Raw genomic sequence first — 13232 nt, forward strand, 5'->3', positions numbered from 1 at the left:
CAGTAATGACAGAACTCACATATGCCAGCCCAAGGCACAGCCAAGTGAGTCGCCTCACCCTATCAATCAAAGAGGATCATCCATTTTTGAAATATAGACTGCATCTACCCACAGATGAGGCTATTTTTTGCGGCATCCTACATAATACCAAGAGCTGCAGGCGTAATTCTGGCAGGAAATCGTTCGGTTCCGGACTACTTCTCCAGCAGTATCCTCGCAGTTGAAGTACTTCAGGAGGTACGGTAACTGGTTAGCACCATAATTGCGCGATGGTTTCAGGCATGAGCTGCAAGCTACAATATCAGCTGTTTGTGTTCTACAGACTCCTTTAACAACAGATGACGATTTTCTACCCACCTCATAAATCAACGAGCAGCATCCATACATGGGTGTGTAAACACTTTCACACGAGCTGATACACAACCCAGCAAATAATTTCCTTGTCATAACTCTCACAATATGATGCGAAGCTGAAAACCGGATCATTATCAACCAGGAGTGGCAAGCTTGGTGTCATCAAATGATTCAAATGCCGAGTCAATGTATGACAGTATTTACCATGCCCTGATAGTCAGTTGAAGGCCAAAAATTGACTTTCACGTGCATGAATAGATACTGACTTCACCAAACATGTCGAGACCGATTTCCTTATGGTCAGCACCCTTCTGTACCTAGCTAAGGGTATTTTTCGCTGACTATTTACAGTGGTGCTAGAGACTCGGCTACAAGATCGCCTATCTTTGAGTCAGACAAGGGCTCCATTTCGAGAATACATTTGACTCCAGAGCTTTCCAGACAGGGTACTGCCCAGGCTACCTCAACAGATCCCAAGGGCCCTCTCGGCCTCAATCTTTTGTATGATCCAAGCGAGCCTCTTGTTGACTTCATTTTCGTTCATGGGCTCGGTGGCGGTTCGAGAAAAACTTGGAGCAAAACTGCTTCGGTGAAGGACTTCTGGCCACAGGAATGGCTTCCACAAGATCCTGCCTTTAGGCATGTCCGCATACATAGCTTCGGATATGACTCTGACTGGATCAAAGGGAGAAAGAACGTCCTGAATATTCATCATTTTGGGAAATCGCTGTTAGGGCAAATAAGTACGTTGCCACGCTTGAGAGATTCGGACACGCCCATTGTTTTGATTGGACACAGCATGGGAGGATTGGTTATCAAAAAAGCTTACAACTTGGCAAGGCAAGTTGCCGCTTACGAGTCTTTGGCACATCGTGTGCATTCAATCGTCTTCCTTGCCACTCCGCATCGTGGTTCCGACTCCGCCAAACTCCTGGGCAATATACTCTGGTTTGCCTCGAGTTCGAAAGAGTACGTGAATGAGCTCAGAGAACACTCTGGCACTATCCAAACCATTAGCGATGAGTTTCGAAATTACGAGCGAGACCTGGACCTGTGGTCCTTCTATGTGACTTCTCCCCTCAAGATAGGAAAGATCGCCAGCCAACTCATTGTTGAGCCGGACTCAGCAGTTATGGGCTGCTACAATGAGAAACAGATGTCGTACCACATAGCGCATTCCGATCCGCGCTCTGACGAACTTTTGGCTCTTCTAGACAAATTTCTCAAGTTGAATGTCTTGTCCTGGATCGAGATCATTGCACAAACACAAGATCTCATCTTCTTCATCCGTGTTGCAAAGCACTTACGGTCCTATCTCAAGGCATGCTCCATTGAGAGGTCCCCTTTGAGTAGAGAGGTGTCTCTTCTCAGAGGCTGGACGACGGATCTTATTCGAATCACTGCAAAATTCGCAGATGCGCTTGTTCTGTCCCCTTCAGCTATTTATTCTCTCATCTTACCATTTTGTCCCACGTCGTCTTCCGTCTACAAGACATCTAATAACGGACGAAGACTGGCGATATTAGGACTCTCCCACTCACAATGGGATGACCGAGTATCCTGCATTGATTTTGTCCATGGGCGGACGAGTGCAGTCGGTGTCGGCGATCATTTCTTAGGAGTTGGCCTTACAACTGGGACAGTCATTGTATAGCATGCATCATCTTACCAGGAGATCAGACGATTAGAGCTTGGCGAAGCTGTCAAATTCCTACAATTCAAGGAGCAGTCCGATCTTATGGCAACGTGTAGTATCAAGAATGTGAGACTATGGGATGCTCGAAGAAGTGTACTAATCCATACCTTTCAGGTAACCCAACGGCCAATAAGTTTGGCATTCGACGGGCACTTGCTGGGGGCTGCTTCTTATCAAAATAGCCTGATGACGTGGGATTTGGACAACAACGGAGTACAAAAGCCAGATGTCTCATGGAACGACCCTGAGTCGCTGACTGGCTCACGCTTTCGTCGACCACCAACCGCTATCTCGATCTCTACGAGCCATCAAATGCTCGCGGTGGCATATAGCGGAAGATCCATATTGCTATGGGACCTGGCCGGAGATAGTTTCTACGGCAATTGTGGCAGGAAACGGTCTGATGGCGAGACCAGCACTCATGTTATCCCCTCTCTCCTTTTCAACCCAAACTAGAGTATTGGGCTTCTGGCTGCGTCCTATCTGGATGGGCAACTTGCGATACTTGATCCATTCAACGACCAGGAACAATGCACTCTCCGCGCTGACTGTCACGTCCTTGCTGCTAGTCTGGATGGTCGTTTGCTCGCAGGAGCTGCTGGCTCTGGAATTATCCAAGTGTACGAGTTCGATACGTTAAAGTTGCTTTACAGGGTGCAATCGTCCAACTTCTACATCAAGCAATTGGCCTTTAGTCCAGATGGGCTTCATTTTGTGGATATTCGTGGTACTCAATGCAATGTGTGGGAGGCTGCAGTCCTCCTGCGAGACATCATTGGTGACGAGATCAGCGAAGACTCGTCAGCGCCCGTTGTGGACGTCATATTATCTGATGCCAAAGAGAAGATAAGCGCTCTGATCCTGCCACCAAACTTGGAGGTTGCGTTTTGTGGAAAGGAAGATGGCTCTGTTGCTGTGTACAGTGTCAAGAGCGGGGTTCAAATGAGTACGCTCTATCGCCATAAATCACTCGTTCGGATCGTAACTTGGTGGCCATTGACTCGCATAATCATGAGCGTTGACACTTCTAACACCATCCTCGCTTGGAAAATGCAACCAGATAAACCTTCGAGTTGGAAAACCGACACGCAATTGTTTCAGTCCCGCCTTGATTGTGGCCATACCATAGTACAGATACTACCAGGCGAAGAGTTTGGGAAGTTTATCATCTCAACTCGTGAATCGGATCACTTCTGGAGCCTTGAAGGCCAGCAAGAAAAGGTTCTCCAAAACTCAGGACAGCCACGAATCCGGTACTGGGTTCAGCATCCAAAATCGTCGCTTCACATCATAGGTATCGATGGTGCATTCGCAAGAATCTATTCATGGCAAGACTGGTCGGAAATTAGATCCGTTTGTCTGGAAATAGTTGTGGACGATCTTCAGCTCAAGTCCGTTTCTTTGTTCATGCTGGACCGCAAACCACAACTTCTACTGGAGCTGTCTGTACTGAATGACCCAGCTGTCACACGAGAGCTATATTCAATAGACGTCACTGCCTTTGACATTAACGCTGGCGATGAAGAAAAGCGAGAGCCAATACATGATTCGACTCATGAAAAAAAGTTTGACCCTTCACTTCAATCGCCCGTTGCAAGCACACTTGTGAGCCCACGGCTACGCTCACAGGTCGACTTCTTGGCTGATTACGTCTCACATATTATTGGAATCAGCGACAGCGGGAAGCTTGTTTTCCTTGACACACGCTCGTGGGTGTGTTCGGCCAGTCTTGAGAGCACATTCGGAAGTTCTGTTTCCTACTCGCGGCATTTTTTCGTGCCGTATGACTGGTTTTCTGGCATTCGAGACATCCTGTGTGGACTGACGAAGCGAGATGTTGTTTTCGCGCGGCACGGTGATGTAGCAATCATTAAGGGCGGTTTGGAATTTGTGGAGAAGGTTGATGTGAAGCATGAACTTCTGAGCCTGAAGAAATATGGGTTTAGACGATAAAGCAAAGGGATTTCAAATGAGATGATTCTCAGCGCTATCGACAAATTCGCTCAGCCTTTTGGTAATATCAAGAGCCTATAGCGTTCAGATTACGTTCAAATTAGTTCCATGAGCTGACAGAGAAGCTATGAGACCAAAGCTGCCAACTTTATGCCAAGAATTCGATATTATAATACAGCCTTCCTTACCATTCTTTGCACCAGGCTTCACCGAATGTTCGTCTGGGGTGTTAACCTCCGTGATTAAGGGATAGCGGAGACGCGTGTCTTCAATACTTCTCTGCCACAATTTTGTCATCGCTAAAAGCATATTATCATGTACTATAGGGAGGAGCTTTATATAGTATGAAAGTCTTGATTTATTAAGGTATTCTAGAGCTCTCCTATAAGAGGAAGCTCTAGGAGTTCTAGTTATATAAGTAGCCTCTAGTTAGCTAGAGCGCCTTAGGGAGTGCCTTAGGTGCGTTAAGTGTATAATATACCCTCTCGCTTAGCTTTATAATAGTAAGTGAAGCGATATAAATAGTGCAGATAATACTACCTGAACTATAATAGGAGTTAATACTAACTAATAGCGTTAGGTCTTAAGCGCCTAGTAGCTCTAAATATATAAACTAAGTAAGTCCCCTAGAACGCTCTTTCCTTAAATAATAACTTTAACGTAATATTAGTAAATATAGCTAAAAGCTCCTACGCTACCCGCGCCTTACGTGCCTTTAACCTTGCTACTACTCGTGTAATAAAGAAGAAGATTATAAGTTATTAATTTAAAGATTCCGATGTAATTAGTATTATAAGGAATCATTAGAACTATACTAATACTTATAAAATAGGCTTATAGCTACCGTAGCTCTCTTACCGCCGCTACTTCACTACTACTACTATTATTATTACTACTACTAGCACTAGTACTAACTCCTACCCGCCGCCCCGCTATAGCAGGAGCTATCTGTACTATACCTTATAGCTACTATATTCGCGGTAGTTTACGAGGTACACTAGGCGACTCTTATCACGATAAAGAGATAGCTTCGCGCTATTTTTATTATTATAAAAATAATAAATCAGGTTATATTACCGCTCTTACTTACGCTACTGAACTCTTCGCTAGCTACTTAGTAGCCCGGGCCCTCCTAGAGGGTATACGCGTAAGTATTTCCTTATATTATAGTATTAGAATAACGAAGTATTAAGGTATTAATATTAAAGTACTAAGCGAGGCTAACTCTATAATATATATAAGCTCTTATAGTCCGCTAGGCCGCTATTTAGAAGGCCTTAGAGGCTAAGGAGAATAAGGATAAGAATAAGGATAAGATCCGTGCCGCTATCTATAAGTCGTAATAATAGTCTTATAGATTTTAGATATTATCTAATTATTAATATTAGCTACTACTCCTACCTTTACCTCTACTCTTCGTAGAGAGACCGCTATTCCCCCCCCTTACCTTATTTTTAGTGCTATAGGAATAAGCTCCGGCTTTATAGGAGCTACTATTATCGCCCCTGCGGCGTGTTTAGCCTTACGTGCCTCTACCTTAGCAGAGGTTAATATTATAGCCGGCGTTACCTAGTAGTTAATTAACCTTCTCTTCCTTCCTTAGTAAGTAGTATAAGCTTTATAACCTTTAAGTAGTAGCTTAGGAATATTACCCCTTTATTATTATAGTTCAAGCTAGCGTATTAGTACAGCTTTATAACCTAGAAGTTATAGCTTAGGATTAAGTCCCTTACTCTTTGTATTATTTTAGCGTAGTTTTATAACCCCGAAGTAGTAGCTTAAGATCAGGTCTTATAATTCTACCTCTTCTTTCCTCTTTAATAGCGTTTAAGAACTATAAATATAAAGTAAAGGAAATATAATAAAAGAAAGTATTTATATAGATTATATAGCTTAAGCGAGCTTCTCGATATCAGCTCAAGAGTCTTAAAGGTTTAAAAGAGCGACGAATACTTTAAACTTCTGCCTTAGTAAGTTTTTAGTTAAGCTATTAGTTAGTATATTATTTATCAGGAGATATATTACCTGAAAACTCCCCTTTTTATACTCCTATTATAGCTATATATTCTGTATATCAATATACTGAAGCTTTATTGAGATTCGCTAGTTCTCTTTAACTATTAGCTAAATTATCTGTTTATTATCATAGAATATATTCCACGGAGCTCTTATATTAAGCCTTAGCTCTTTAAAGAACCTTTAAAGCGCTATTACCTCCTTAGTAGTCCGTTCTATACTAAGAAGCTCTGCCTCGGTTATTAAAGTAGTAATAGTATCTTATTAGGAGGCTTTCTAAATAATAGCTCCTTTAAATAGTATAATCAGGAATCCTTAGGAGGAATAACACGATTTAGTATTATCTATAAAAGATATATCTAAGGTAATAAGAAGGTATATCTCTCTGTCCTTCTAACTATAGATAATAGCTAGGAATCTTAAGCTGAATAGATATTATATAGTCTAATTAACTGCCTCTAAGTATAGCGCGCTTAAGTTAGTAAGGAAGTATAATAGTTAAGAGGCTATAAAGGCGATATCTAGCCGGAGTATAATAGCTATATATAGTACTAACTTAACCTTCTCTTGATATTCCTTAATTTACTTGAAAGTTACTATACTAAGGTTCTTGACTAGCTTATAGTACAGGAGAGGCGTGCTAGGGTACTTCTTATCTACTATATTAAACTTCTAAGTTATCTTCTTAATATAGATATTATATAAGAGAGATACTATCTTCTTTTCCCTATTCTATACTACTTATACTCTTAAGAACTATTCCACGTCTCCTAGGACTATTAGCTTATACGCCTCGTATAGTCTATCTATAATTATCTGGCCCTCTTCAGCGTATCTAATATAATATAAGACCTGAATATTATTAACGTAAAACGCTATAAAGATAGTCTTATACTAGTTTGTAAAGATATATAGCTCCTCCGCGAGTAGAGATAGGTCTAGCTTACTAAGTGTCTTTATAAAGTCGCTATACTAGAGTATAAGTAAGTCTCTTAAGCTATAGAGCGCTTAGTTAATTTCTACTACTATTCCTAGTTTTTTCTAGCTTTCCGGAGGGAAACACAAGACTAAGGCGCTTCTCTTATCTCTTTTTATATTAATAAAAGCGTTAATTATATTAAACTACTTTACTTCTAAGTTAAATTAAGCTACTAATACTATCACGACTCGGAATAACCTCACTACGAGTATAGCTATATAAGTTAAGAATATCATAGAGTCATCTTATATATTACCTCGTACTATAATCTGAGACTTATAACACTTAAGCTATCCTATAGAATCTACCTTATAAGTAAATACCTACTTTAAGGGAATCAGTAAAGTAGCTATATCTTCCCTAGGAATTAGTCTCTAATAGTCTTAAGCTTTCAAGTTTAATATCTCCTTTTCCGTGTTAGCTTTAAACTACTTACTATATAGGTAACTCTCTAGCTCCCTTTAGTTCTTAAGTAGTTTCGAGAGCTTCCTTTAATATTAGTTTTATAAGTTAGAAGCTCTTACTTCTACTCAGATATCTAACACGGCGCTTGAAACTATTACATAAAGTATAATAGTATTATAGCTATTAGCTCGTGTTAGAGTCTTACTATAGAAGGTTATAGTAAACTCTTAAAGGCGCGAGTAGTTATCTTATCTTAGAGCTACTACTATAAAGTAATAGCCGCGTGCGATAAGCTTTTTATATTCTCTCTAAGCTTCCTAAGTTACCTAGATTCGATCACGCTCTATTACTCGCTACTATTAGTAGCTATTTCTAGCTACCTATAGAAACTTAGTCCTTATCGCTTTAAGAGAAGCTTCTAGAAGCTTAATAACCTATTACTTAAGGTCTTATAGCTATTAGCTAAGTAATACAACTTAAGGGTATATTTATTAGCGCGCCTCCTTAATACTTAGACTAGTATTATTACTACTTATAGCGTCCCTCTAGTACTAAGGTAAGAGATAATTAGTCTTTATAGCTTTAGTATCTCTCAGGGTACCTTAACTTAACCTCTCATAAGGAGTTAGATCTCTACTACTATCGGCAAAGTTATTATTATAAAGGACTATATTATTACTCTCTACCCCTAAGGTCTGACTCTTATAGGGGGGTAATTTAGAGGTCTAAGGGAGCTTTAGTAAGTCGACCTCTATTAGCTCTTATACTTTTAGTACTACCCCCGAGCTTCGTAGAAGCTCTGTTAGAGTAATATCTATTAATTCTAGTATCTCTTTAGTAACTAGTATAGTAGTCTTAATACTAACGTTAGCCTTAAATATAGCTTTGTTTAGTTTAGCTATATGTTCTACTATAACTGTGTTAGTAATATTACTAATACTATACTCTACGTCTAGAGCGATAACGTTCTCTTCTAGGTCCTTAATAAGCTCCCTTAGAGTAGAGGTAAGTTAGCTAACCTTCCTCTTTTTCTTAAGGGAATAGAATATTATCTTATTAAACCGGATATTACGCGTGATTACTATACGGCGTAGCTAGGGCACCTAGATCCTATATAAGTTAGAAGTAATATAACTAACTAAGTATCTAACATACGCCCTAGGGCTAACTTTAAAGTCTCTATAATTCCTTCTAGTCTCTCTATTAGTTATAACTAAATATATACGCGCCTTATACGCGTATACTTTACTCTAGTTAAGTCTTAAGTTAGTTAAGAGCTTCTTTACTATTAGTAGATCATACTACTAAAAATAGTTCTAAAACTATTCCTAGAGTACTTAATTTAGACTCCTTATCTCTTAGCGTACAAGAGGACTTATATTATAAAGGTAGATTACTATATAATATACCTCTAAGTAAAGCTTCTCTAGCAGGTTCGCCTAAACGCGTATCTTAATAGATTTAGTAATAATCTCTTATCCTACACGCTCTACGCTACTTATAGGTTCTTTAGTGTATAGCGAGGGATTCTCTACCTCTATCCCTTCTCTTATAGTCTATTCCTTATACCTTAATATGCCTCGAATAGCTATAACTAAGGTATTATTATCGTGCTAAATAATACAGACTAATAGTTTATATTAACGCTTAGTCTAACGCTTAAAGTTCTCTAAGACTAGTATAATATAGCTAGCTGACTTACTTAGTAACATGTAGTTAAAGAGCTTCCTATTATACTCGTCCTTAATAATAAGTAGCTAGCGAGTGCTATTATAACTTATATTAAAGTTAAATAAGTCCTAGAGGATTCGGTAGAATAGCTTAGCTACCTTATTCTCTAACTCCTATCTTAACGTGACGTTTCCGGTGTATATAATAGTATAGTCTTTATACTAGATTCTTGATACTCCGTTGAATTATACACCTCTCCCTGCTTTAAGTAACACTTATAGAGTACTTTCTCTTAAATAGCCGGTATATAAGTACTATAGTTACGGAGTTACGGAACGCTCCTTAAGTAGTTAACTTAATAATTAGAAACCTTACTTATTTAAGCTACGACTTAAAGTCGGGTATATTATAATAGGCGTATATATTAAGGTTATTAGGTTATAAGAGCGATAAGAGTATCTGAAAGGCTTATATTTAAAGAAAGTCAGGTTGAACTTTCGAATTAGCTATCTAATAACTACACTCGTCTGAACCTCCTTATACTATAAAGTAGTATCTTTCCTTAAGTACTATAGCCCGGTGTCTTTTAGTAACACCTCTAAGATAATATTAATATAGAAATCATAGACTATAGCGATATTATTAAGTAATAAGTCTTAAGTATTTAGACTATTTAGCTTAGCTAAGGAGTTCTTAAATACTTGTTTCCCTTTACTAATTACTAGAATTCGTTACGTTCTAGCTTCTACGTAGTTATTATTAGTTAATCTCTTAAAGGAACCTGGAACTAGCTTATTCTCGTGATTAACTAAGTGCTAGGCGCTATAGTTATTAACTAAGGTACTCTCTAAGAGTGCGTAAGAAATGTTAATAAAGTCCGCGGTATAGATTCCGAGCGTCTCTTTAAGATCTAAGAGCTTTAAATTAATAGTAGCTATATTAACGTTTCCGGGGTACTTCCTTTTAGCTTACTAAGATAATAGTTCTTAGTCCTTACTAAGCTTCTTCCTAGTAATCTAAGCTATAGAGATAGTAGTCTAGCCTTCCTTAGAGATCTCTTAGCGTAGTTCTATATACTTAGGTGCCTAGATAGTCTTATGAATCCTCTTAATTTACTTATTATTTAGACAGAATCTTATACTATTAGCTTGAAAGCTATTATAAGTGAAACAGAGCTTCTAGCACTTAATTAGAGAGTACTAGTATCTGATTCTATAGGAGTAGTTAGTCTTCTTATTTCCTTAATTTAAATAGGAGCGATTCTGAGAGCTTCCGGAATAATCTTACGAGCTTCTTATATTAGAACAACTACCTAGTATTAGCGTAGCGTAGAAACTATTAGCTCCCTTGCCTCTATTCCGGTAGTGCTCCTTTATATTCACTATAAACACTAGACTATACTCCTCTAGTGTTATACTATACTAATATCCTAGAGTATTATCTCTTATAATATTAGTAAGTGCTTAAGCAGCTTAAGTCTCTAACTAAACTAACACTACGTTTAGGAAAGCTTATATATCATGTACTCCTTATATATCAGGAATATTATACACTCTCGTAAGATAGAAGTTCTTTTACTATAGCTTATACTATATGCGAGGTTTAATTCGCGACTTCTTATCTTAATATATCAGTAGGCTAAGTGTATTAGTATAGTCCGAAATAATAGAGGTTAGTACTACTATATCTGAAGGTACTATATTATACTTAATAGACCTGACTAGTACTTATAGTCCTGCGGCGCCCTTAGTCGTGTTATTATTAATTACGTTAGTTAGAATAGACTAGCTAATAATATTATTTACCTAATTGAAGAGGTTCTGAATACAGTTATTAAGCGCTATCTATTTAGCTAGCTTATTCGAGTACTCCCTTGTTTAAGCTTCCTAGAGTACCTTAATATCTTTAAACTTAGCTTCTAAGGGCTTACTTATAAACACTAGCAGTTCTATTATACTCTCTCTTTCCTTAGTAGTAGTAGTGTTCTATTTCGCTAGTAAATCTAGGTTAGCTTATATTAATAACGCTATTCACTTACTAAGGCGACTATTCGTCTCTTCTTATATGAAATTATTAATACTCGGGAGATTTAGTTATTACTTAACGATATTTCTAATATTATTAGTATTAAGGTTAATAAATCTCTAGATTCCTTTAAGTTTAGTATAGTACCGGAAAGTCGTCTACTACTAAGGCTACTATTTTCTCTGATCAAGAGTATTACCCTCGTGTTTAATTAACTTGTCTTAAAGGTATATTGATATATTAGAGAGGCTTTCTATAGAACTAATAGTGTTAAGAGTATTTCAGGAAGTTTAGGAAGGTATTTAAAGGAGTTCTTTAAGTAGTAGTATAAGTATCTCTCGATACTACTTGTAACTCTACTTATACTACGTAGTATACTCGTATAGTAGCTTAAACGAGCGAATATAGCTCTTAACTATCGTGTACTATAGGGAGGAGCTTTATATAGTGTGAAAGTCTTAATTTATTAAGGTATTCTAGAGCTCCCTTATAAGAGGAAGCTCTAGGAGTTCTAGTTATATAAGCAGCCTCTGGTTAGCTGGAGCGCCTTAGGGAGTGCCTCAGGTGCGTCAGGTGCATGATAAATACTAATAGTCGAGAATAGCCTCTACTTTATATTTAGCGTTCGGATTAATCAGTTATATTTTAGTAATAAGAGCCGGTAATACTCCTAGTAGTGCCGGTTCGAGGAGAGATATATAGAATACTAAGTAGATATTTATTATCTTCGGTAGAGCTAGTTAATAATTAACTAGTCCCTTAACTTTAGTAATCCTAAATAGTCCTAGCTTCTTATAATCTAATTTATAACTTAGTCGCTTAGTTATAATATTCCTTCTAAGTAAGTAGACTTTATCCCCCTCCTTAAGCGTTAGTCCTATATTACGCTTTCTATTATAGTAGATCATAGATCTCTATATAATAAAAAGAATATTAGCTAATAATTCTTCATAGAGCTACTTAAGCTTATCTACCTGTAGTATAGCCTCCTGCGCGGTCCTCTGACTAGTTATTAGTAGATTATATACCGTGGGATTATACCTATAATTTACGTAGAACAGCGATACTCTAATAGTCTCTTAATCCGCGCTATTATATATAAACTAGGCAAGTGGGAGCAACTATACCTAGTTGTCCTATTTATAGTTTATATAATACTAAAGATAAGTCTCTATTATCTAGTTAATTCGTTCTATCTATATATTAGTCTACAGGTAAAATATAGTTAATATTTTTTATTTTATCCTTAAGAGCGCGATAAGAGTTTTCTAGAACTTTAAGGTAAAGAGCTTATCTCTATCTAAGATAATCTTATCTAGTATTCCGTAGCTTACGAAGATTATCCTAAGAAATACCTACGCTATTATAGGCGCGTCCTATATCCTAAGTATTAATACTATATATATATACTTCGTGAACCTATCTGTTATTATATAGATCGAATCGTATATAATTCCTATAATTAAGTCTTTTAAGAGTAGTAGCTCGACTATAAAATCTAAAGCGATTAATTTCTATAAGTAAGGTAGTATTATTAGTGACTTTATAAGTCTATACGGAGTATAGTATATAGCCTTATTTCGGATATATATATTATATAATATTACTATATCTTTAACTACCTTCCTTATACCTAGGAAGTAGTATTCCCTAGATAGCCTAGATAGTGTCTTAGCTACCCTTTAGTATCTATAAGCAGGTAGCTTATACTAGTATATAACAAATTTTATCCTATCCCTAGTAAGTATATAGATTTATCCCTAGAATAAGAGAGTTCCTTCTAAGGAGAAAAAGAACCCTTCACCTAGTTAGTATCACTATTTAGTTATAACCGGGTTATTAGCGTAGCTTTTCTAGATTTTCTTTATAACTAGCTGTCCTATTATAGCTAGCTATCGGCTATTAATAACTAATAAATCGCTATCCTTCTATAGTATAGTATAGGATTTATAAGTTTTATTTAAGAAGTACTCTAGTTTCCGGCTTAGAGCGTTAGCTCGAGTATTTTCTATTCCTTTAATATAAGAAATTCGAAGCTTAATAGTAGAGAGTATTTCATACTAACGAACCTACTATTAGTTCAGTTTCTTAATAGTTATAAAGTAAATAAGATTCTTATAGTCTGTTAGGATC

The 13232-nt window shown here is 37.3% G+C and overlaps 2 protein-coding genes across 2 annotated transcripts; both read left to right on the top strand.

Moving 5' to 3' along the window:
• The first annotated feature begins 81 nt into the window (after window positions 1-81).
• On the top strand, window positions 82-2799 carry ONS95_001129 (uncharacterized protein). The gene is made up of 2 exons (XM_058494314.1): window positions 82-653; window positions 706-2799. The coding sequence occupies exons 1-2, from the start codon at window positions 631-633 to the stop codon at window positions 2006-2008; spliced, it is 1326 nt and encodes a 441-aa protein (XP_058364517.1). The 5' UTR covers window positions 82-630; the 3' UTR covers window positions 2009-2799.
• On the top strand, window positions 2800-4482 carry ONS95_001130 (uncharacterized protein). Its single transcript, XM_058494315.1, has one exon. It carries the CDS (start codon window positions 2993-2995, stop codon window positions 4001-4003), a length of 1011 nt encoding a protein of 336 aa, XP_058364518.1. The 5' UTR covers window positions 2800-2992; the 3' UTR covers window positions 4004-4482.
• Window positions 4483-13232: the final 8750 nt, after the last annotated feature.

The sequence above is a fragment of the Cadophora gregata genome (assembly GCF_030347475.1).
Source record: "Cadophora gregata isolate MNR1 chromosome Unknown scaffold_1, whole genome shotgun sequence".
Classification (NCBI taxonomy): Eukaryota; Fungi; Ascomycota; class Leotiomycetes; order Helotiales; family Ploettnerulaceae; genus Cadophora; species Cadophora gregata.

Bases quoted from the DNA above. Each gene is read 5' to 3' on its own strand.
- ONS95_001130 (XM_058494315.1), top strand. From the start codon at position 2,993: ATGAGTACGCTCTATCGCCATAAATCACTCGTTCGGATCGTAACTTGG.
- ONS95_001129 (XM_058494314.1), top strand. From the start codon at position 631: ATGTCGAGACCGATTTCCTTATG. The intron at 654-705 runs GTCAGCACCCTT...GACTATTTACAG, and splicing joins TCGAGACCGATTTCCTTATG to TGGTGCTAGAGACTCGGCTA.